The sequence below is a fragment of the Magallana gigas genome, chromosome 2 (assembly GCF_963853765.1).
Source record: "Magallana gigas chromosome 2, xbMagGiga1.1, whole genome shotgun sequence".
Lineage (NCBI taxonomy): Eukaryota > Metazoa > Mollusca > Bivalvia > Ostreida > Ostreidae > Magallana > Magallana gigas.
Window position 1 is genome coordinate 28,097,203 of NC_088854.1, and position 22,138 is coordinate 28,119,340.

At 38.4% G+C, this 22,138-nt stretch overlaps 1 protein-coding gene across 1 annotated transcript; it reads right to left on the reverse strand.

Annotated features, from left to right (window-relative positions):
• Window positions 1-10,783: 10,783 nt before the first annotated feature.
• LOC105331849 (coadhesin) lies at window positions 10,784-16,052 on the reverse strand. Its single transcript, XM_066071518.1, has 13 exons — window positions 15,986-16,052; window positions 15,635-15,766; window positions 15,000-15,179; window positions 14,701-14,871; window positions 13,470-13,640; window positions 13,039-13,209; window positions 12,752-12,922; window positions 12,465-12,635; window positions 12,182-12,352; window positions 11,896-12,066; window positions 11,566-11,762; window positions 11,058-11,220; window positions 10,784-10,943 (listed from the first exon to the last, which is right to left on the reverse strand). The coding sequence occupies exons 1-13, from the start codon at window positions 16,050-16,052 to the stop codon at window positions 10,876-10,878; spliced, it is 2,004 nt and encodes a 667-aa protein (XP_065927590.1). The 3' UTR covers window positions 10,784-10,875.
• Window positions 16,053-22,138: the final 6,086 nt, after the last annotated feature.

A 22,138-nucleotide genomic window follows, 5' to 3' on the forward strand; every position in this document is an offset into this window, starting at 1 on the left:
CCACAAGAACTTGGTAACACGAGGATTACGTAGAGGGCCTCAGGAGGTATTCATAATAAGCGTTAGAGGGCACCTATGACCCCTGCAAGGGTCCAGTTACCTCACCCGAACTTTGTGATATTTTAGCATTTCACAATGATATAGGGGTGAAAGGCGGGGCATTATCTCTTTTATCTTTAAAGTGTGCATCCAACGGATACCAAGGCAGTGTAGGGGAGCTATGGGGCTATTATTTCCCGGTCTCAAATTTGGGCTGTAGGGGTACCACCAAGTGGCTCCCAGAGGTTCTGGCTCATTTCAGGGGTTTATATCTCACTTGAGGTTGGCCACAAGAACTTGGTAACACGAGGATTACGTTGAGGGCCTCAGGAGGTATTCATAATAAGCGTTAGAGGGCACCTATGACCCCTGCAAGGGTCCAGTTACCTCACCCGAACTTTGTGATATTTTAGCATTTCACAATGATATAGGGGTGAAAGGCGGGGCATTATCTCTTTTATCTTTAAAGTGTGCATCCAACGGATACCAAGGCAGTGTAGGGGAGCTATGGGGCTATTATTTCCCGGTCTCAAATTTGGGCTGTAGGGGTACCACCAAGTGGCTCCCAGAGGTTCTGGCTCATTTCAGGGGTTTATATCTCACTTGAGATTGGCCACAAGAACTTGGTAACACGAGGATTACGTAGAGGGCCTCAGGAGGTATTCATAATAAGCGTTAGAGGGCACCTATGACCCCTGCAAGGGTCCAGTTACCTCACCCGAACTTTGTGATATTTTAGCATTTCACAATGATATAGGGGTGAAAGGCGGGGCATTATCTCTTTTATCTTTAAAGTGTGCATCCAACGGATACCAAGGCAGTGTAGGGGAGCTATGGGGCTATTATTTCCCGGTCTCAAATTTGGGCTGTAGGGGTACCACCAAGTGGCTCCCAGAGGTTCTGGCTCATTTCAGGGGTTTATATCTCACTTGAGATTGGCCACAAGAACTTGGTAACACGAGGATTACGTAGAGGGCCTCAGGAGGTATTCATAATAAGCGTTAGAGGGCACCTATGACCCCTGCAAGGGTCCAGTTACCTCACCCGAACTTTGTGATATTTTAGCATTTCACAATGATATAGGGGTGAAAGGCGGGGCATTATCTCTTTTATCTTTAAAGTGTGCATCCAACGGATACCAAGGCAGTGTAGGGGAGCTATGGGGCTATTATTTCCCGGTCTCAAATTTGGGCTGTAGGGGTACCACCAAGTGGCTCCCAGAGGTTCTGGCTCATTTCAGGGGTTTATATCTCACTTGAGATTGGCCACAAGAACTTGGTAACACGAGGATTACGTAGAGGGCCTCAGGAGGTATTCATAATAAGCGTTAGAGGGCACCTATGACCCCTGCAAGGGTCCAGTTACCTCACCCGAACTTTGTGATATTTTAGCATTTCACAATGATATAGGGGTGAAAGGCGGGGCATTATCTCTTTTATCTTTAAAGTGTGCATCCAACGGATACCAAGGCAGTGTAGGGGAGCTATGGGGCTATTATTTCCCGGTCTCAAATTTGGGCTGTAGGGGTACCACCAAGTGGCTCCCAGAGGTTCTGGCTCATTTCAGGGGTTTATATCTCACTTGAGATTGGCCACAAGAACTTGGTAACACGAGGATTACGTAGAGGGCCTCAGGAGGTATTCATAATAAGCGTTAGAGGGCACCTATGACCCCTGCAAGGGTCCAGTTACCTCACCCGAACTTTGTGATATTTTAGCATTTCACAATGATATAGGGGTGAAAGGCGGGGCATTATCTCTTTTATCTTTAAAGTGTGCATCCAACGGATACCAAGGCAGTGTAGGGGAGCTATGGGGCTATTATTTCCCGGTCTCAAATTTGGGCTGTAGGGGTACCACCAAGTGGCTCCCAGAGGTTCTGGCTCATTTCAGGGGTTTATATCTCACTTGAGGTTGGCCACAAGAACTTGGTAACACGAGGATTACGTTGAGGGCCTCAGGAGGTATTCATAATAAGCGTTAGAGGGCACCTATGACCCCTGCAAGGGTCCAGTTACCTCACCCGAACTTTGTGATATTTTAGCATTTCACAATGATATAGGGGTGAAAGGCGGGGCATTATCTCTTTTATCTTTAAAGTGTGCATCCAACGGATACCAAGGCAGTGTAGGGGAGCTATGGGGCTATTATTTCCCGGTCTCAAATTTGGGCTGTAGGGGTACCACCAAGTGGCTCCCAGAGGTTCTGGCTCATTTCAGGGGTTTATATCTCACTTGAGATTGGCCACAAGAACTTGGTAACACGAGGATTACGTAGAGGGCCTCAGGAGGTATTCATAATAAGCGTTAGAGGGCACCTATGACCCCTGCAAGGGTCCAGTTACCTCACCCGAACTTTGTGATATTTTAGCATTTCACAATGATATAGGGGTGAAAGGCGGGGCATTATCTCTTTTATCTTTAAAGTGTGCATCCAACGGATACCAAGGCAGTGTAGGGGAGCTATGGGGCTATTATTTCCCGGTCTCAAATTTGGGCTGTAGGGGTACCACCAAGTGGCTCCCAGAGGTTCTGGCTCATTTCAGGGGTTTATATCTCACTTGAGGTTGGCCACAAGAACTTGGTAACACGAGGATTACGTTGAGGGCCTCAGGAGGTATTCATAATAAGCGTTAGAGGGCACCTATGACCCCTGCAAGGGTCCAGTTACCTCACCCGAACTTTGTGATATTTTAGCATTTCACAATGATATAGGGGTGAAAGGCGGGGCATTATCTCTTTTATCTTTAAAGTGTGCATCCAACGGATACCAAGGCAGTGTAGGGGAGCTATGGGGCTATTATTTCCCGGTCTCAAATTTGGGCTGTAGGGGTACCAGCAAGTGGCTCCCAGAGGTTCTGGCTCATTTCAGGGGTTTATATCTCACTTGAGATTGGCCACAAGAACTTGGTAACACGAGGATTACGTAGAGGGCCTCAGGAGGTATTCATAATAAGCGTTAGAGGGCACCTATGACCCCTGCAAGGGTCCAGTTACCTCACCCGAACTTTGTGATATTTTAGCATTTCACAATGATATAGGGGTGAAAGGCGGGGCATTATCTCTTTTATCTTTAAAGTGTGCATCCAACGGATACCAAGGCAGTGTAGGGGAGCTATGGGGCTATTATTTCCCGGTCTCAAATTTGGGCTGTAGGGGTACCACCAAGTGGCTCCCAGAGGTTCTGGCTCATTTCAGGGGTTTATATCTCACTTGAGATTGGCCACAAGAACTTGGTAACACGAGGATTACGTAGAGGGCCTCAGGAGGTATTCATAATAAGCGTTAGAGGGCACCTATGACCCCTGCAAGGGTCCAGTTACCTCACCCGAACTTTGTGATATTTTAGCATTTCACAATGATATAGGGGTGAAAGGCGGGGCATTATCTCTTTTATCTTTGAAGTGTGCATCCAACGGATACCAAGGCAGTGTAGGGGAGCTATGGGGCTATTATTTCCCGGTCTCAAATTTGGGCTGTAGGGGTACCACCAAGTGGCTCCCAGAGGTTCTGGCTCATTTCAGGGGTTTATATCTCACTTGAGATTGGCCACAAGAACTTGGTAACACGAGGATTACGTAGAGGGCCTCAGGAGGTATTCATAATAAGCGTTAGAGGGCACCTATGACCCCTGCAAGGGTCCAGTTACCTCACCCGAACTTTGTGATATTTTAGCATTTCACAATGATATAGGGGTGAAAGGCGGGGCATTATCTCTTTTGTCTTTGAAGTGTGCATCCAACGGATACCAAGGCAGTGTAGGGGAGCTATGGGGCTATTATTTCCCGGTCTCAAATTTGGGCTGTAGGGGTACCACCAAGTGGCTCCCAGAAGTTCTGGCTCATTTCAGGGGTTTATATCTCACTTGAGATTGACCACAAGAACTTGGTAACACGAGGATTACGTAGAGGGCCTCAGGAGGTATTCATAATAAGCGTTAGAGGGCACCTATGACCCCTGCAAGGGTCCAGTTACCTCACCCGAACTTTGTGATATTTTAGCATTTCACAATGATATAGGGGTGAAAGGCGGGGCATTATCTCTTTTGTCTTTGAAGTGTGCATCCAACGGATACCAAGGCAGTGTAGGGGAGCTATGGGGCTATTATTTCCCGGTCTCAAATTTGGGCTGTAGGGGTACCACCAAGTGGCTCCCAGAGGTTCTGGCTCATTTCAGGGGTTTATATCTCACTTGAGATTGGCCACAAGAACTTGGTAACACGAGGATTACGTAGAGGGCCTCAGGAGGTATTCATAATAAGCGTTAGAGGGCACCTATGACCCCTGCAAGGGTCCAGTTACCTCACCCGAACTTTGTGATATTTTAGCATTTCACAATGATATAGGGGTGAAAGGCGGGGCATTATCTCTTTTATCTTTAAAGTGTGCATCCAACGGATACCAAGGCAGTGTAGGGGAGCTATGGGGCTATTATTTCCCGGTCTCAAATTTGGGCTGTAGGGGTACCACCAAGTGGCTCCCAGAGGTTCTGGCTCATTTCAGGGGTTTATATCTCACTTGAGATTGGCCACAAGAACTTGGTAACACGAGGATTACGTAGAGGGCCTCAGGAGGTATTCATAATAAGCGTTAGAGGGCACCTATGACCCCTGCAAGGGTCCAGTTACCTCACCCGAACTTTGTGATATTTTAGCATTTCACAATGATATAGGGGTGAAAGGCGGGGCATTATCTCTTTTGTCTTTGAAGTGTGCATCCAACGGATACCAAGGCAGTGTAGGGGAGCTATGGGGCTATTATTTCCCGGTCTCAAATTTGGGCTGTAGGGGTACCACCAAGTGGCTCCCAGAAGTTCTGGCTCATTTCAGGGGTTTATATCTCACTTGAGATTGACCACAAGAACTTGGTAACACGAGGATTACGTAGAGGGCCTCAGGAGGTATTCATAATAAGCGTTAGAGGGCACCTATGACCCCTGCAAGGGTCCAGTTACCTCACCCGAACTTTGTGATATTTTAGCATTTCACAATGATTATAGGGGTGAAAGGCGGGACATTATCTCTTTTATCTTTGAAGTGTGCATTCAACGGATACCAGGGCAGTGTAGGGGAGCTATGGGGCTATTATTTCCCGGTCTCAAATTTGGGCTGTAGGGGTACCACCAGGTTGCTCCCAGAGGTTCTGGCTAATTTCAGGGGATTATATCTCACTTGAGATTGGCCACAACAACTTGGAAACACTGGGATTAAGTAGAGGACCTCAGGAGGTATTCATAATAAGCGTTAGAGGGCAACTATGAACCCTGCAAGGGTCCAGTTAGCTTACCTGGACTTTGCAGTTTTTAGCATTTCCCAATGATATAGGGGTGAAATGCTAACATGTGACAAAGATTGGGCGAGCTACCTTAACCCTAATAAGGGTCATGGGTGCCCTTTAACACTTATTATGAACACCCCTTGAGGTCCTCTACTTAATCCCAGTGTTTCCAAGTTGTTGTTGCCAATCTCAAGTGAGACATAAACCCCTGAAATGAGCCAGAACCTCTGGGAGCCACTTGTTGGTACCCCTACAGCCCAAATTTGAGACCGGGAAATAATAGCCCCATAGCTCCCCTACACTGCCCTGGTATCCGTTGGATGCACACTTCAAAGATAAAAGAGAGAATGGTCCGCCTTTCACCCCTATAAATATCATTGTGAAATGCTAAAATATCACAAAGTTCGGGTGAGCTAACTGAAACCTTGCAGGGGTCATAGGTGCCCTTTAACGCTTATTATGAACACCCCTTGAGGTCCTCTACTTAATCCCAGTGTTTCCAAGTTGTTGTGGCCAATCTCAAGTGAGATATAAACCCCTGAAATGAGCCAGAACCTCTGGGAGCCACTTGTTGGTACCCCTACAGCCCAAATTTGAGACCGGGAAATAATAGCCCCATAGCTCCCCTACACTGCCCTGGTATCCGTTGGATGCACACACATGGCTGAGAGAAAATAATCCCAATTTTACTTGATAATTTTCGCTGTTTTTGACTGCGACATATGATAATTTTTATGGGAATAAAATCACAAGGCTGTGTGTTCTATTGTCGCATATTCGTAATACGATGTCTTTTTAATTTTCGATTGATGTTGTTTCCGGAGGAGTGAAAAGGCCCGAGGATAAATTTTAAACATGCACATGTTCAAGTTCGATGTAAACAAATTATCCTGCCACACTGAATTGGCTTGGGGTTTTATTGTATTTGTATCGTTGTATGCGGCCTTTTAATTTACTTTAATTTATCATGGCTTTTATATCATAATACATTTGCATATCCTTTTAAACGATGCATATAGTTTTTCTATTTAAAATTGTATCAATAAGACTACACTTAGGATAACATTATTTTCATAACTAAAAACTCGTATAGACGTAATTCATTTCTATTTAACAAAGACGCATTTATAACTCTTATCCAACCGAGCTTTACTGCTTCGGAAGTCGTCAATGCTCGTACAAATTATTGAGCATTACTCATTTTGATATTAATTAAAATATGTCGATAATTAAGTAAAATATAATTTTCTGTTCGAGTACTCTCAGTACTTTGATGAATTTCCTTATTGGCTGCTAGCTTCTACGGGCTTAGTGGCTGCTGTTAGTGGCTGCTAGCTTCAGCCTGGTGGATCAAACCCTGGGTTATCTTCATGCGGAAATCCAGCAGTCCTACCATCCGGAACCAATGATGACATCCCTGGAAAACATTTTGGCTTACAGGAGCCTTACCTTGGAATCCTCAGTCCAGTTGTCCGGCCACAAATTAAATCCCCCACACCTTTAAATTCAAACTGGTGGAGGAGTGGGTCAAGCTATTCTACAAAGAGTGGCCAAACGAACGGTCAGTCTACAAGTGTGTCGACATAACCAGCCTGGCGGGGGCTTTTAAAAACGAACCTCTGCCAGTTGGAACCGTGCCAGGAAAGAAAAGGAACGCATTCAGCAGCATGGAAGCAGACCCTCGGAAGTGGGAGAATAGTGGGAGTATGTCTCCAGAGGAGAGGAACTGGTGGACTGGCCACTTGCATGCCATTGGACAGGTTCAATATGACCAACCAAACATCACAACAATAAGTGCCTTCAGGGACCATCTGAGGCTGGCTCCCACTGAGGAAATGGTCCCTTTAGCTGTGGCGGAAGCCATCAACAGGCACATGACAAGTCTGACACAGGAGTCACCAGTAAGTGATCAACAGCAAACTATGTAAAATATTCATGTTAGAGTTTCCTCAGCTGTAAAAATCTGGTTATACATATCGTTAGTGAAAACATCTGGAAAAACAAGTCTTAAAGTTAAAGGAAAACCTTTTAAATTAATATCAAAGTTTTAGTCTCTGTGTTCTCTCTCTCTCTCTCTCTCTCTCTCTCTCTCTCTCTCTCTCTCTCTCTCTCTCTCTCTCTCTCTCTTGCAAGTTGTAAAGATTTATTTTATATCTATTTTTATGTACTTTTTTACAGATTCGAACAGTGAGACACAGAATAAGACCGTAATTTACTTGATGGAATTGTTGGCTTGGGCGACAAAAGTCAGCATCTGAGATTCAATGTAAATGTCCATTGTGAAATTATTTTATTGGGAGTGTTAATTCGGGTTCGGCAATCGTCCGCTCCAAATTTTCTGATATGTTTGATTTGAATTTGATGTTTTATTAGGAGTGTTGATTCGGGTGCGGCAATAGTCCGCTCCAAAATTTCTAATATCTTAGATTTGATATTGTTATTTAAATGGGAGTGTTAATTCGGGTGCGACAACAGTCTGCTTTAAAATTTCTACTATGTTAGATTTGAAATTATAATGAAAAGAATCCATTCTATATCTTTGTATTTAAAATGTTACTTGTGTTTTTCAATATATTTATAACATACATGCTTGAACAAGAATTGGACAGTTATGCATTAACTTGTGTTCTTTTGTTTCTTTATCTTAGCCTCTAAAATTTATTATTATAATACTGTGTAATCATAAAAATTCAGAGGAGATTATTATCAAGGATTTTCTGGTATAAAATATGGGTGTTTTCTTATAATTTAAAATTTTTACACAGAAACAGCAAGTGCATGCTTGCTCAAACAGCATTTTTAACTCTGATGTGTATAATATGTAAAAAAAAAAAAAAAAAAAAAAAAAAAATCTTCAAATATTTACTTGAGCAAACATTTGTTCTGTACTTAAAGGACATATCGCATGATTTTCAATTTTCGGAATTTTTTAAATAAAATCATTCTATACTCATTAGAAATGAAGTTTATAAACGTTTTCATAAAATATTCTGCCTAATTCGTGAGTTTGAAAGCGATGAAATTCAAATGTCGCGATATGCATATTTTTTCTCTCGATCTACCCGCCATGATGTGTGACGTCATATGCGACCTCGAGCGAGAAGGTGCTGTCAGCCATCTTTGTAATTCGATTAGATTTAAACGACAATTAAACTAATTATCACCTATTAAATTGCCGATAACGGGACATGATGGTGTTTTGTGCCTCCTGTGGGTGTTCTAGTCGTCGGAAATGGGGATTTGGACTGGGTTTTTTTTAAAGTTTCCCTTACGAAAGTATGCGGAAATCTTGCGACAAATAGTGGTCTATCTGTCGACGAGAGGATTTATGAATAAACATTCAATACATATTTATCATTAATTATATGGTATATTTTGTAATCATAGTTTTATAAATAAATCGTATTCATTTTTCAAAAAGAAAAAATTGAAGTTTATGAACAGGGGCCTGTGTACAAAACGCAAGTTCATCGGAGAAAAATAACGAGAGGGGACGCCATTTTGGATACCGCCTCGCTTCATTAGCTGTTTTCTCATTGTTATTGTTAAACTATACGTTCATGTATGCATCGGTTTTGTAAAAATAATTTCTTCATTCGAACATGTAGCTCACATCTGCAGAAATCATATTAATATCATTATAGTACGGTAGGTGAGATTTCTGTGAGTTTTATTTTTTTGTGGGAGAAGTCAAGGATCGAGTTGTCGATATTGAATGTTTATGCGAGAAATAGACAAAGTTTGTTGATATACATTTATACGTAAATGGATAAAAAAAATACGGAGATGGGATCTTACAGAAATAAACAATAATTAAGGAAAACGTTCTTTCCTGCTTTTATAATCCAGAGTAAACATGGTAAACAACCTTAGAAAGTTGTGACCAGTTACTGCCGAAGAAACAAACTTCTTGTGCACCACAGTTTTACAATAATGAACATTTTGAGTCGTTAGGAACGCCAAAAAACAAGACTGTTGTAGATTTTAATAAATAAACACATTATGAAGATAAAATGACAATATATTTGTTTGTTTGAATACATAGCCCAGTTTAGTGACATCATAAATGAAATGATGGAGATGCATATTGTACAATGGTGGCTCATAATTATCAAGATAATTATAAAAAAAAAAAAGTATGTCCCAAGTTATTGCTTCCATCGCTTTTTGATGATTTTTAATAAAATTACACATACCTGTGAAAGAAATACAATTGAAATCGTTAAAAGGGAATATATCCAAGATATTTTCATTGATCAATTATCCCTTTCCACTCAGAAAAATTCACAGGAACGAAAACAGATTCCTTACGGAGATTCATAATGGGGAATGTTTACATCTTTTCTCCATTCGGAATACACTCGGAATACATCGCACAATTTTTTAACGTTATCATCGGGCTTATTAATGGCTGTTGCAATATGCAAAATCTCCGTAGACTTTCAATTTCGGAATGTGTATTGAAACCTGAAGCGGTAGAGGGGACGTTTCAAAACAGATAATCTGGACATTTTTTATATTAGTGGATGAACGTAGTTTGAGCACAGAGGTATTTACTGTTATTGAAATATCAAGCAAAAGTGGTGGAAGCAAAAACTCGGGACAGAGTATAATGTGATAGACATCTCGGTTGCATCAAGATTTCATTTTGATATGATATCATAGTATATATAAATCTGTTAAAAATAGGGGCAGCTATTTGACCATATCAAATGTAGTCCGTTTCTATCAGTTTCTTTCAGAAAGTCAATTTTTGGAGATGTGACCCATCCTTTTTTTTTAAAACTTTTACATGAGATATTGAATGTATGTCTATTTGTATGCAAAGATTTGGAAAGATGACATTATTACCATTTTTCTTATTTGCGTTATGATTTGATTGCTCCAAAATGTTGTACCAATCTTTGCATTTGCTGTTGTATTCGTTATGTACTGGAATTTGAAGCCATCGGTAAAACAAAGTTTTTTAAACTCTGACTTGGATATTACTTTTAAAGTCACTACATGAGTTCAACTTCATAATGTATTGAAATCATCATAACTTAATGATAGTTTACACTATAAATATTTGTTTGACTTCTTCAATTAATCAATGTCCATACATAATTTAAGCAATAATTTCAGAAAAATTATCATTTCTGTTTGGTGCCAAATATTTCCGAAAACTGGCAAGTGACATAGGTCACAAACAAAATAAATTAACATGTTAGGTCCTCATCTTTATATCAAAGATGTTATTGGATGATTGACATTATTAGTATTTCATGTGCCAACCTCCTTAATTAAAAACCATTTTAATGAAGAATGTTTTCGACAAAAAATCAAATGCATATTTCCTTTATATAAACACTTTTAAAAATAAAAATGACATTTAATCTATTTCTTAAAAAATCACAACGCAAGATTCCACATTTGATTTCAGGCTAAAAAATTTAATGGAGTTCGAATTCTGTGAAACAAAATTTGAGCTTAAATCAAAAAATACAAATGGGTTATTTGGTAAAGATTAATATAATCAAATTGCCAAAAAAAGGTAAAGCATATAATCCTTAGTTGAGTCGATTAGAAATTGATGCCGATAGCCAAGATGAGAGTAGACAAGAGTAACACCATAGAAGCAGCAACACCAACTGCAAGAAACAAAAACCTTATTGTCAAACTTAAAAACACATTGAGAGCAAAAATTTACAGAAGGAAATCAAACTGATATTCAAGGAACAATTTTTTTTCAGAATAGTACCCACCTCCTTTGTTCTCTGCTAGACACTGCAGGGCATTTGTACACCCAGCGTACGTGGCATCTTCGTCACTTCCGTCGTCGCAGTCGGACGAACAGTCACACTGGAAGCTGCTCTGGATGCACGTCATTGATCCTGATTTACAGGTGAAGTACCCCGAGGGACATAGCTGTTCGAAACCAGCAAAACAATACAGGTATCTTTAAATACATTACAATGATAACAAATGACATGCGCGGATCTAGGGGGCTAGTCGGGGGAAGGTGGTTCCCGTGGATATTTCAATTTTTTTTTAAATTCACATAGTAAAATTACTTAAATTATGCCTCGGATCCCCCCACTGAAAAACATCATAATTATCCATTGCCCCCCCCCCCCCCTCCCAATGAAAAAAGTTCTAGATCTGCGCATGCATTATAATATATGATGATTCAGTTTTCATATTCCTTTAGTAATGGTTTATTTGTAAACAGGGTTAAAATTAGCTACTATTTTTTAAAGATATTAAAACAACCTGTTGGTAGGTGCCTGCTGCGACTGTCGGACATGATTGTGTGTTACAGTCGTCGAAATCCCCTGAGGACCCCGGACATTCTAGGCCGCCGTTTGCTGGTTTTGGGTTGTCACATATTCTTGCTCGTGATCGTTTACCACCAGCACAGGTCTTTGTACAGGAACCCCACTCTTTCCAGTTACCCCAAGCTCCATCGACTAAGATTTAATGAAAATTAATATGAGCATGTCATCTTTCACCATTATTTTAAAAAACACACTATTGAATTCTTATTCAAATTTGAGAGTTGAAATGGCATAATATACATGTATGGATGTTGAAATGGCATACTTATGCATATTTGGGTGTTACAATCCTGCGTGCTTGTTAAACTCCCTGGACAGCTTGCTCCCCCGTACTGAGGAGTTGGATTACTGCACGTGCGTGTTCGATCCTGTGTTCCACCCCCACACGTCACCGTACACGTCCCCCAGCTTCCCCATGAGGCCCAACTTCCGTCAACTAAAAATTTGATGGTTGAAAAAAATTTCGATTAAAAAAATTCGGTCTTAGAAATATGACAGCTACAAATATTTTTAAAAAATGATAAACACAGAAAACATGATTTTATACTTACTCGGACAATGTTGTGTGTTACAGGCCTGTGACGATCCGCTACTCCCCGGACAGGCGGCACCACCATACTGAGGGGCAGGGTTCGTACACGTGCGGGATCGTGTGTGTGAGCCTCCACCGCACGTCACTGTGCAGGTGCCCCAGGATCCCCAAGTGGCCCAGACACCGTCAACTTGAAATGTTCTCAAATATTTATTTTGCATGCAGACTTTTGAAATAACTAATTGTATTACATAAACGTTTACTTGAAAATAATATAAGTTATAAGTTCATATTAAACTTACTTGGACAGTTGTGGGTGTTGCACGTTTGTGACGACGTCGAGAAGTCGGCACAATCCGCCCCTCCATATTGTGGTGTAGGGTTGGAGCAGTTTCGTGACCGTGTTTGAATGCCACCTCCGCACGTCACTGTACAGGTGCCCCAATTACCCCAGGAAGCCCAATTACCGTCAACTGTAAATTTGATGGTTGGAAAATATTTCGATTAAAAATTTCGGTCTTAGAAATATGACAGCTACAAATATTTTAAAAAAATTATATTAACACAGAGAACATGATTTTATACTTACTCGGACAATGATGTGTGTTACAGGCCTGTGACGATCCGCTACTCCCCGGACAGGCGGCACCACCATACTGAGGGGCAGGGTTCGTACACGTGCGGGATCGTGTCTGTGATCCTCCACCGCACGTCACTGTGCAGGTGACCCAATTACCCCAGGAAGCCCAATTACCGTCAACTGTAAATTTGATGGTTGGAAAATATTTCGATTAAAAATTTCGGTCTTAGAAATATGACAGCTACAAATATTTAAAAAAAATTATATTAACACAGAGAACATGATTTTATACTTACTCGGACAATGATGTGTGTTACAGGCCTGTGACGATCCGCTACTCCCCGGACAGGCGGCACCACCATACTGAGGGGCAGGGTTCGTACACGTGCGGGATCGTGTCTGTGATCCTCCACCGCACGTCACTGTGCAGGTGACCCAATTACCCCAGGAAGCCCAATTACCGTCAACTGTAAAATTTTTGAAAAGCAAAATGCACTTGTAAATACCATCCAGATTTGTACAAAACTGCATGGCCCATGTTTAGACTGCGTACTTTTACTTAATATTTATATCAAACCTATAATTCAATTCGGATTGTGTTCATGCAGCTACTGAATAATATATTCTGAACTGAATCACGATGATACCACGTTAACGAAGGTAACATGACCATTGTAATGAAACAAAATAACAGTCATGCATAAACACCTTAATTATAAAAACATACTTGGACAGTGATGTGTATTGCAGGTGGTTGAAGAAGATGAAGATCCAGCACAATTATTTCCTGAGTACTGAGGAGCGGGATTAGTGCACGTGCGGGACCTGGCCTTCGTGCCACCACCGCACGTGACCGTGCATGATCCCCAGGATGCCCAGGCGGCCCAATTACCATGTACTGAAATCATTTACATGTTATTCATGAAATGAACTATAAAACAAATAGAAACCGATGTTTAAAAAGTTGACGGAACGAAAGTGATTGTTCTCTGCCAGAAAATTATTGTTTGTTTGGAATTGCCTCCAACCTCATTGAAATACCCCCCCCCCTCCCCCGCTGAAAATACTTAATTAGCAAAATTAAAACAATATTTACGTAGATATTTTTATTTTATACCAATATTTAATAAGCTGAACTTCAAGTTTGAAAAAAAGAAGAAATAATTCCCTCCATGCCTCCTGGGTCTAAAACCTCCAGTCAGCAATTCCAAACAAACATTATTTTAAGGATGGCATGACATGTATTGTAAAAGTGAGTGTATCTTTTAGCACATGTATTGTAAAAGTGTATCTTTTAGCACTGAAAAAGAGCATAATGCTTCATGTCATATGCCTAGTCTAGCTGAATAACAAAAGACTATATAAAAACTCATATTGAATTTATCATTGTATTAAATACTTTATATTGTATTACTATGCATAGGCGTCGGAACCGGGGGGGCTAGGGGGGGCTTAGCCCCCCCCCCCCCCACTTTTTTTGCAAAGTTATACCTAACCATTAGAAAAATAGCATGATAGAGGGTTCAGCCCCCCCACTTTTTCTCGCAGGAAAGATTATTGTTCCTAAATTTACCTTGAAAGATTGAGAGGTTAGATTCAGAAGCATACTACCCCCCCCCCCCCCGGATTAGTAATTTCATTGTTTTGGAGAGAAAAATTTGGGTAAGTATTTTTTTTGGAAGTATAGGTATACTACCCCCCCCCCCCCCCACGGATTAGGATTTCCATGATTTTGGGAATTACCTTTTTCTCAATATTTCTGAGGATTAGTCTAGCCCCCCCCCCCACTTTCAATTTGCTTCCGACGCCTATGCTATGAGTGAAATAAAAAAAAATGCAGTGAAACTAACACTCAAAATTCATGTTACCGGAAAATATTAAACAGGTATAATTCAATGTATATGTATTTTTTGAATTAGATTTTTAATACTACTTCAAGTTATGCAGATTTCACCTACTCGGACAGTTGTGAGTGTTGCAGGAAGTAGAGCTAGTTGTTGATCCACTACAACCGTTTCCTCCGTATGCTGGCCGAGGGTTCGTACAAGATCGGGATCGATATTTTGTCCCACTGGCACACGTTTTCGAACAACTTCCCCAAGAAGACCAGGCTGTGAAGCCTCCGTGAACTTTTAAATATTGTAAACTTTATTATTGTTGTGAAGGTAAAAAGTACATGTATAACTTGATAAAATGAAATGAGCAAATACTGTTTTGATAATTATTCATTACAAAAGTTCAAATCACCAAATCATACTTGGGCAATAATGGGTGTTACAGGAAGTGGAACTTGAAGAGGAACCAGAGCAGTACGATCCACCACCAGATGGCGCTGGGTTGTTACAGGAGCGAGACCGACTCTTTGTTCCGCTGGCACAACTCTTGGTACAACTTCCCCAGCTGCCCCACCCTCCCCAGTTGCCGTTGACTGCTCGACCTATTTAAAACCAAAGAAAAAAAATTATATACAGTTGTTACATGTATCAATTTAAATTTTTTTCGGGAAACAATGTTTAGCATGCAATGCATATACAAGCTGATCATTTATTACATTTTCTTAATTTGCCGAAAGACAGATCCCTGAGTATCAAAAGTATATCATGTAGGTCGGACTGAAATGTTTATTATTTTTGATGTCGCCCATAATTATGATGTTCGAAAACAAATATGGAAACACACTCTCTCTCTCTCTCTCTCTCTCTCTCTCTCTCTCTCTCTCTCTCTCTCTCTCTCTCTCTCTCTCTCTCTCTCTCTCTCTCTCTCTCTCTCTCTCTCTCTCTCTCCCCTTACTTTTGCAATCCCAATTAAACCACATATATTTGTATGTTCCAACGCATGGATCTCCAAACCAGCCGTTCGTGGCGCACACCTGGCAGGAACTTTTATACAAACATCTACTATTCAATACGCCGACCTCGTTTGAAGCATCACACCAGTAGCGGATGCCGTAGTGGGCGTACGTGATTTGGATGTAGTAGTTACTGCCACAGTTAATTGTGTAACAAGCGTTCTCCCCTATGTGACCTGTAAAAAAAATTACGTGAGTTTCATTCCCGTCCTTTTCGCTCGAAGAGCAGTAATGTCGATTAATATAAAAAGAATTATTATTTTGAATCAACATTATGAATTAAAAAGCACTTTAATGTTTTTATTTAGTTATTGTTTTGTTTGATTTGGTTTTTGTTTCTATTTCAAAAGCTCAATTATTATTAGTTTTACCATTTATTTGTTTGTTTTGCTTACCACTGCCAGCTAACACTGCAGAGAGCCCGAATGAAATCACTACCACAAAAGTGGCAAAGAACTGCATTCTGACTGTGTTGGAAGCATTTTGAAAAGAGGGAAAAGACACAGTTTAATTAATACGGATAATAAATATATATGTCGAAGAAGAAAACAAACATAATATGAAAATTATAAACAAACCATAAACTTAACAAATTTGTGTTGCTCTTGTAAATAAACTTTCAAATCTGTTGTCCTTCTATTCTCCTTTACATGAATTGTTAAAGTATCATGCGTGATTTTTTTCATACAGAAATTTGTATATGCATGTATACATATATCTTTTTGTCGGATTGCAAGATTAAGATTGAGATCTAATGCACGGCAATCAACACCCAATCAGAAATCTTTAGCCTTTAAGGGGAATATCTTTTGTTCAAATATGTCTATAAACTTAAATACGGGTATCGCACTATATTTTGCTTTTTATATTTTCTATAATCATAATTGTCAAATCCTATCATATTCGTAAATTGCAGATAAATTATGACTTTGAAATTTTTACATAAAATTATAATTATATATATTTTTTCAATAAATCTTTACATAAGAAAAATGATGAATTCGCACTGTTAAGTTACATGTATATGTGTGTAATATCTAATATGATTATAATTATAATACTTTATTTTTTTAACTTTATTTTGTAAAAATATAAATGCATATGTTTCATTATTTTCTTATTTAATTACCGATCCAGGGGACCCCTAGCACCCCAGGTGAGGTATATAATGAGGGCCTCTTCGGAGGTGTTGCCTCAAACATATGTATGTAATTTCAAATAAACATAAAAAATAAATAAATACGGGTATAATACATATAACATAAAAAAATAAATAAATAAATACGAATATAATAAATAGATAAAAAATAAACCCATACTAACCTATCATATTTAACGTTACAGATAATAAATTAATCGTAATATTTATGATACTAACTAATCTAGGTTATATGTCTAGCAAACGTTCATCATTTCATCTCCACTTTTCACAAGGGAATTGGGTTATTAATTATTTTGAATTTTGTTGGTTTCTCATAGTTAATATTAAAATCTACGTCCTATATCGGTATCATCAAAATATAATTTAATAAAGATATCAAAGAATTGTATTTTTATAAACATTGTTAGAAAAAAATATCATTTGAAGGTTTACTTTTCAAACCCAATACAATTTGTAAAAATAAAATAAAATAGTTTTAAATGTTACTTTTTCTATTGAAAAAGGAAAAATATGCAATATATTAGTATTCACTTTTTATTACCTGATCGTGTCCTTAATAAATCGTTAAATAATTCAACAAATCAACTATATATTGGGATAAATTATTGAGACCAAAGATTAAGGTATTAAAAAGAATTAACACGAATCCTTTTAATACGCATATTTAATTAAAGGACATTATATATTTATGTGCATATAATACCATTATACAACAAAATTATTGACCCACTTGTGGCGCGTGTCCTGCGTCGTACAGTGTTTTATAAAAACATTTTAATTTTTGCATTTGTCGTGTTTAGTAGAAAAAATTAGAAAATAAGCCATCGGATTACTAAAGCTGAGTGAATTACATGTATTTAACATTTTCCGAATTAAACGCCTTGACCTTGCTCGTGGACTACTTAAACTGACATTTTTTATTTTCAGTTCAACTTTAAACGTAATAATTGACCTAAATTGTGCTCTAATGGATTTATCCGACTATTATTTTTGGATTAAAGTGTTCAGAGAGGGCTTGTAGGTTAAACGGGTAAAGTCAAATTGACCTTAATGATGTTGAAAGCCTTCGTCTTTTTAAGGGTTAATTTCACTATATAATATACAAGCAACTATTGAAACATAGCCAAGAAAAGTCATGATTAACTTGTTGTATGTTACAGGTGATGTCCCAACGAGTTTGGAACGCTTCATGTGCAATATGTAAGAGTTTTAATTATATATCTTAAAAAGATAGTCTGGTAAACTAGAGACGAGCTCGTTGCAAGCAACGATTAGGTCTTCCGTCGTAGCTGCGTCATACTTGTGACATAATACAAAAAATTGATAGCTGACCATAGTACAATATTAGATGTATAAACACTGAGAAACAAAGTATTATACTACTGTGACCGCGTAGATTTTACGGTGCTAGAGAATTCGTCTGGATCTGCATCGGTCGATCGTGTGCAGTACGAACCGGGTGAGGGAATGTTGGCGTAAAGAGTATAAGGTTGTGGCGCGCTGTGGGCCGTAAGCTAAAACAAAGGGTAGGTTTGCCGTATTCCCGAAGGTCCACCAGTATTCAGTTCCAGAGAAATAAACAGGCAATTGATGCAGGATTCCACATTTATTGGACGAGACTCAACGATGGCAACATTATAACAATTTAACAGACAGACATGTTACAAACAAGTCGGATATGGCCAGTAGTGGCCTCCGGACTCGAGACTCTGGGTAAGTCGGACGTGGCCGGGGCTGGCCGCCGTATTCCAGACTGCGCATTGACAATTGTACATAACTATATATAAGAATCTTAACAATGAGTATAAATTGACAGGTAATGATATAAGTAAGCTGAGTGAAAGGTTCACAGATATAAAATAATTAAATAAACTCAATGATTCTTTGATGTCCAAGAAATGATAATGGCACAATGTTGTTTTAAGAGATTAACAGTCCTTGAGACATGACACTCTGTCTCTTTGAAATCACATATAGAGTCTGAAAAGTGTCAATCACTAAATAAAAAAGTAACTTTTTAAGAAATAAACTGTGAGAAAAAATTACGAAAAGTTGTTGAATTTTACAAGTAAAGTCCAAAAAAAAATTATAATTGAACAGTGAATTTTGCACGATGATACTACATGTAAATAAGCAAATACAGATCTTAGCACGTTTTCTCTAGTTTGATTCGCCGCATTTTATTCACAGAGTGGGACTGTGGTTATGCCCGGTACGAAGGTTAAAAGACCATTGGCAAACGTTTTACACGCATTTTTATCGAACGCAAGCGCCAATGAATCTTTTAGTATACATGCGGAGATCCTGGAAATTTTACATGGGGGTTTTGAAGAATAATTTTGTATTTCGAGGAGGGGGAACATGCGCGGATCAGAAAATTTTTCCGGGATGGGGGTTGAAAAGTCTGACGGTTATTTGAGTTTGCTAAGGGATTTCCGAGGCATATTTGGTAAGTTTATAATGTACACGTAATTGAAAGAAATTTCGCTGGGGGGGGGGGGGTGGGTCTGGAACCCTTCCCCTTCTAGATCCGCGCATGGAGAAGACCGATGCCGGTAATTTTACTGTAATTTAAACATTTTTTAATTATTCATGTTCATAATTATCAGAAAACCAATATTACCTTTCAAAGCAGTTAAAACTTTGATACGAACCATTTAGTATCGGTGAGTATTGCGTCCGCGTACGAAAGAAATGGCAATTTTCAAGACATTCGGATTTAGGTCCTTGGTCGTCCATCCGATTCTTTTTCAGACTAAAAGCTACAGACCTGCAGTTAGAGATTGTCAAACTCTTATTGATTATGTCAATTTGTTTGTCTCAAAGAATCATTTTTTTAAATAAATAAAGTTTTACCTTAAAAAAAAGAAAGAAATCGGGTAAAATTTTCAATGTTAGCATTTTACAATTTCATGGTTTAATAAAATTTCAAGAAACAACTCTTCATTGATTTATCCGAAATATTGCATGAAAAAAATATTTACATCGCATTTTTTTTAAATTACAAAAGGATATTCAAAATGAACTTGGATTAACCGCTAACAAACAGGCATAAAGAGAGACTGAGAACCAATTTCTTCTCTTTTTTACATCAAAAGAAATTCAAAAATAAATCAAAATATATTTTTTCTTTGTATGCGTTAATGAAAATGTAGATCAGCAAGGGGTTCTTTGTCGTGCAAGCACCTACTTGTAACACGGGTCTACAACGATGACAAATATCGAATAGGCAATATTGTGGGTGAAGGATGAATGTGTAGTTTGTTTTTGAAGTTTGTTTTTGATACATCTGGATCTGTTTTGTTTGTTGGTTTGTTTTGTTTGTTAAAGAGGGGAATATAGAAATGAGTAATTTCCAGGCACGTAGCATCGTTTTTGAAAGTGGGGGGGGGGGGGGGGCAAACTCATCCAACAAATGTTGACAAGCAAAAAAAAAAAAAAAAAAAAAAGGAGAATTTTGAATTTTCCAAAATTTTACTCCTAATTTCATGATTTTCATACCATTTTTTTTACATGCTACCAAAATGGGGGGGGGGGGGGCAACTCCATGATAATTCAATTTTTTATGTAAATTTTAAAAAAATAGTTGCTGCGAGAAAATGTGGGGAGGGGACATCTTTATGTCATATAACACATGAAACTGATTTCATTCCACCCACAAGCTTGAAATAATGAAATAATTTTAATGAAAACAATATAAATAGACGTCATAAATCCCATATCAAACGACATATTACCACTTGATTCTGCGCGTCTTTTGAATGAATTTATAAACAGCGGCAAATTCTAAAATGTATTTTTAAAGGTACATTTGTAATGTTACATGTAGTTGCAAGTCTGTAGCCCTTGTATGAAAAATTTCGGATGGTAGTCAATTTTTCCGGGATACAGACCGAGCGGTACATATATGCAGCTAAGGTTACTAAGAATGCTTCCAATAAAATACTTTGTTGAGTAATGCAAGCTTTAAAGAAAGCAATACTTATATTTGTTTAAAATATAACACCCCAATACTTCGTCTTACATTCGCTATTTGTAGAACAAGCAGAACCAGTATCAGTCCGACCGGCCTCACCATATACATTGTTCGAATTTAATTGCCCTAGCATTGCATTGCTCTGCATGTACACAATTTCTTTTAAAAATTAAACACTTAAAGTGTTCATCTATATGGCTACTAATCTGTTTGTACACATAACGTACACACGTGATTCAAAATAACCCAGACGGAAAACGGTAAAGAATTCAGTCATTGAGTCTACATTTTATAGAACTTGTAAAAAAAAACATATTGCGGGTCTGACATTTTGTTGATATGTCAATCTATCAATATACAGTTTGTTAATTATTTTCGATTGCTTAGGCTACAGCGTATTTGATGAACATTGAACAACATTTTTTTCATGCCACTTTTTTCCAAGGAAGATAGCGAGTACAAGTATAAAGCATTTATAAAATTTATTTAATTACCTCTTTAGAATTGTGTATGGAATAAATAATTTATAAGTTGCTGCTGAAGGTTATTTGCTATTTTTTGTAGATGTTTTGCAAGTAAAAAACGTGAAACGCGGGGCAAATCATAATTAATATCCCTAATAACCGTAGCTGCAGATCTGTAGCTCTCTGGTTGAAAAAATTCGGATAGACAAACCAGAGAGCTACAGTTCCAAGCGTTGTAAAAACCTCCGATTTACGCCGCCGTTTTTGTGTCGCTCGCTTCGGGAATTATATCCGAATTTAAAAGCATTCAACCGCCTAAAAAATTGGATTTATTAATTTAACAAATAGTTTACCCTAACTCTGCTAACTTTGTTTTCCTTTCAATGGTTCACCAATGGTTCGGCCATCCTTCGCCTTGGAATGTCATCGTTTTAAAAAACTCGCCTTATGACAGCCATGTTTACCTAGTAGCGAGATCTCGGGTGCGTCGATTTACCCAAATGGACCCAAATGGCGAATAAAGTGGAAAACAATTATAATAAAATCCTTATTACTAATATCATCACTTGTTTTAGTCATTTCATGGGGTTGTTAGCCGTTATTAAGAAAAATAAAGAACCAAATGGCGACCCAAATGGCGATTCAAGCGAAAAACAATTATAATAAAATCCTCATAATTTAGGGAAATTTGGAAAAATAAACGCCGAAGGTCCAAAACAATAATTAAAATTATTTCAGTATATCTTTTAAAATTGTTTTTGAAAAATAAAGATGAGCATTTTATCTCGATTTGTTAAAGTATATAATGTATGTGATTATATTCAAATAATATAATTATATATATTATATAATAATAAAACAACTTTTTAAAATAATTTTAATTATTGTTATGGACCTTCGGCTTTTATTTTTCCAAATTTCCCTAAATTATGAGGATTTTATTATA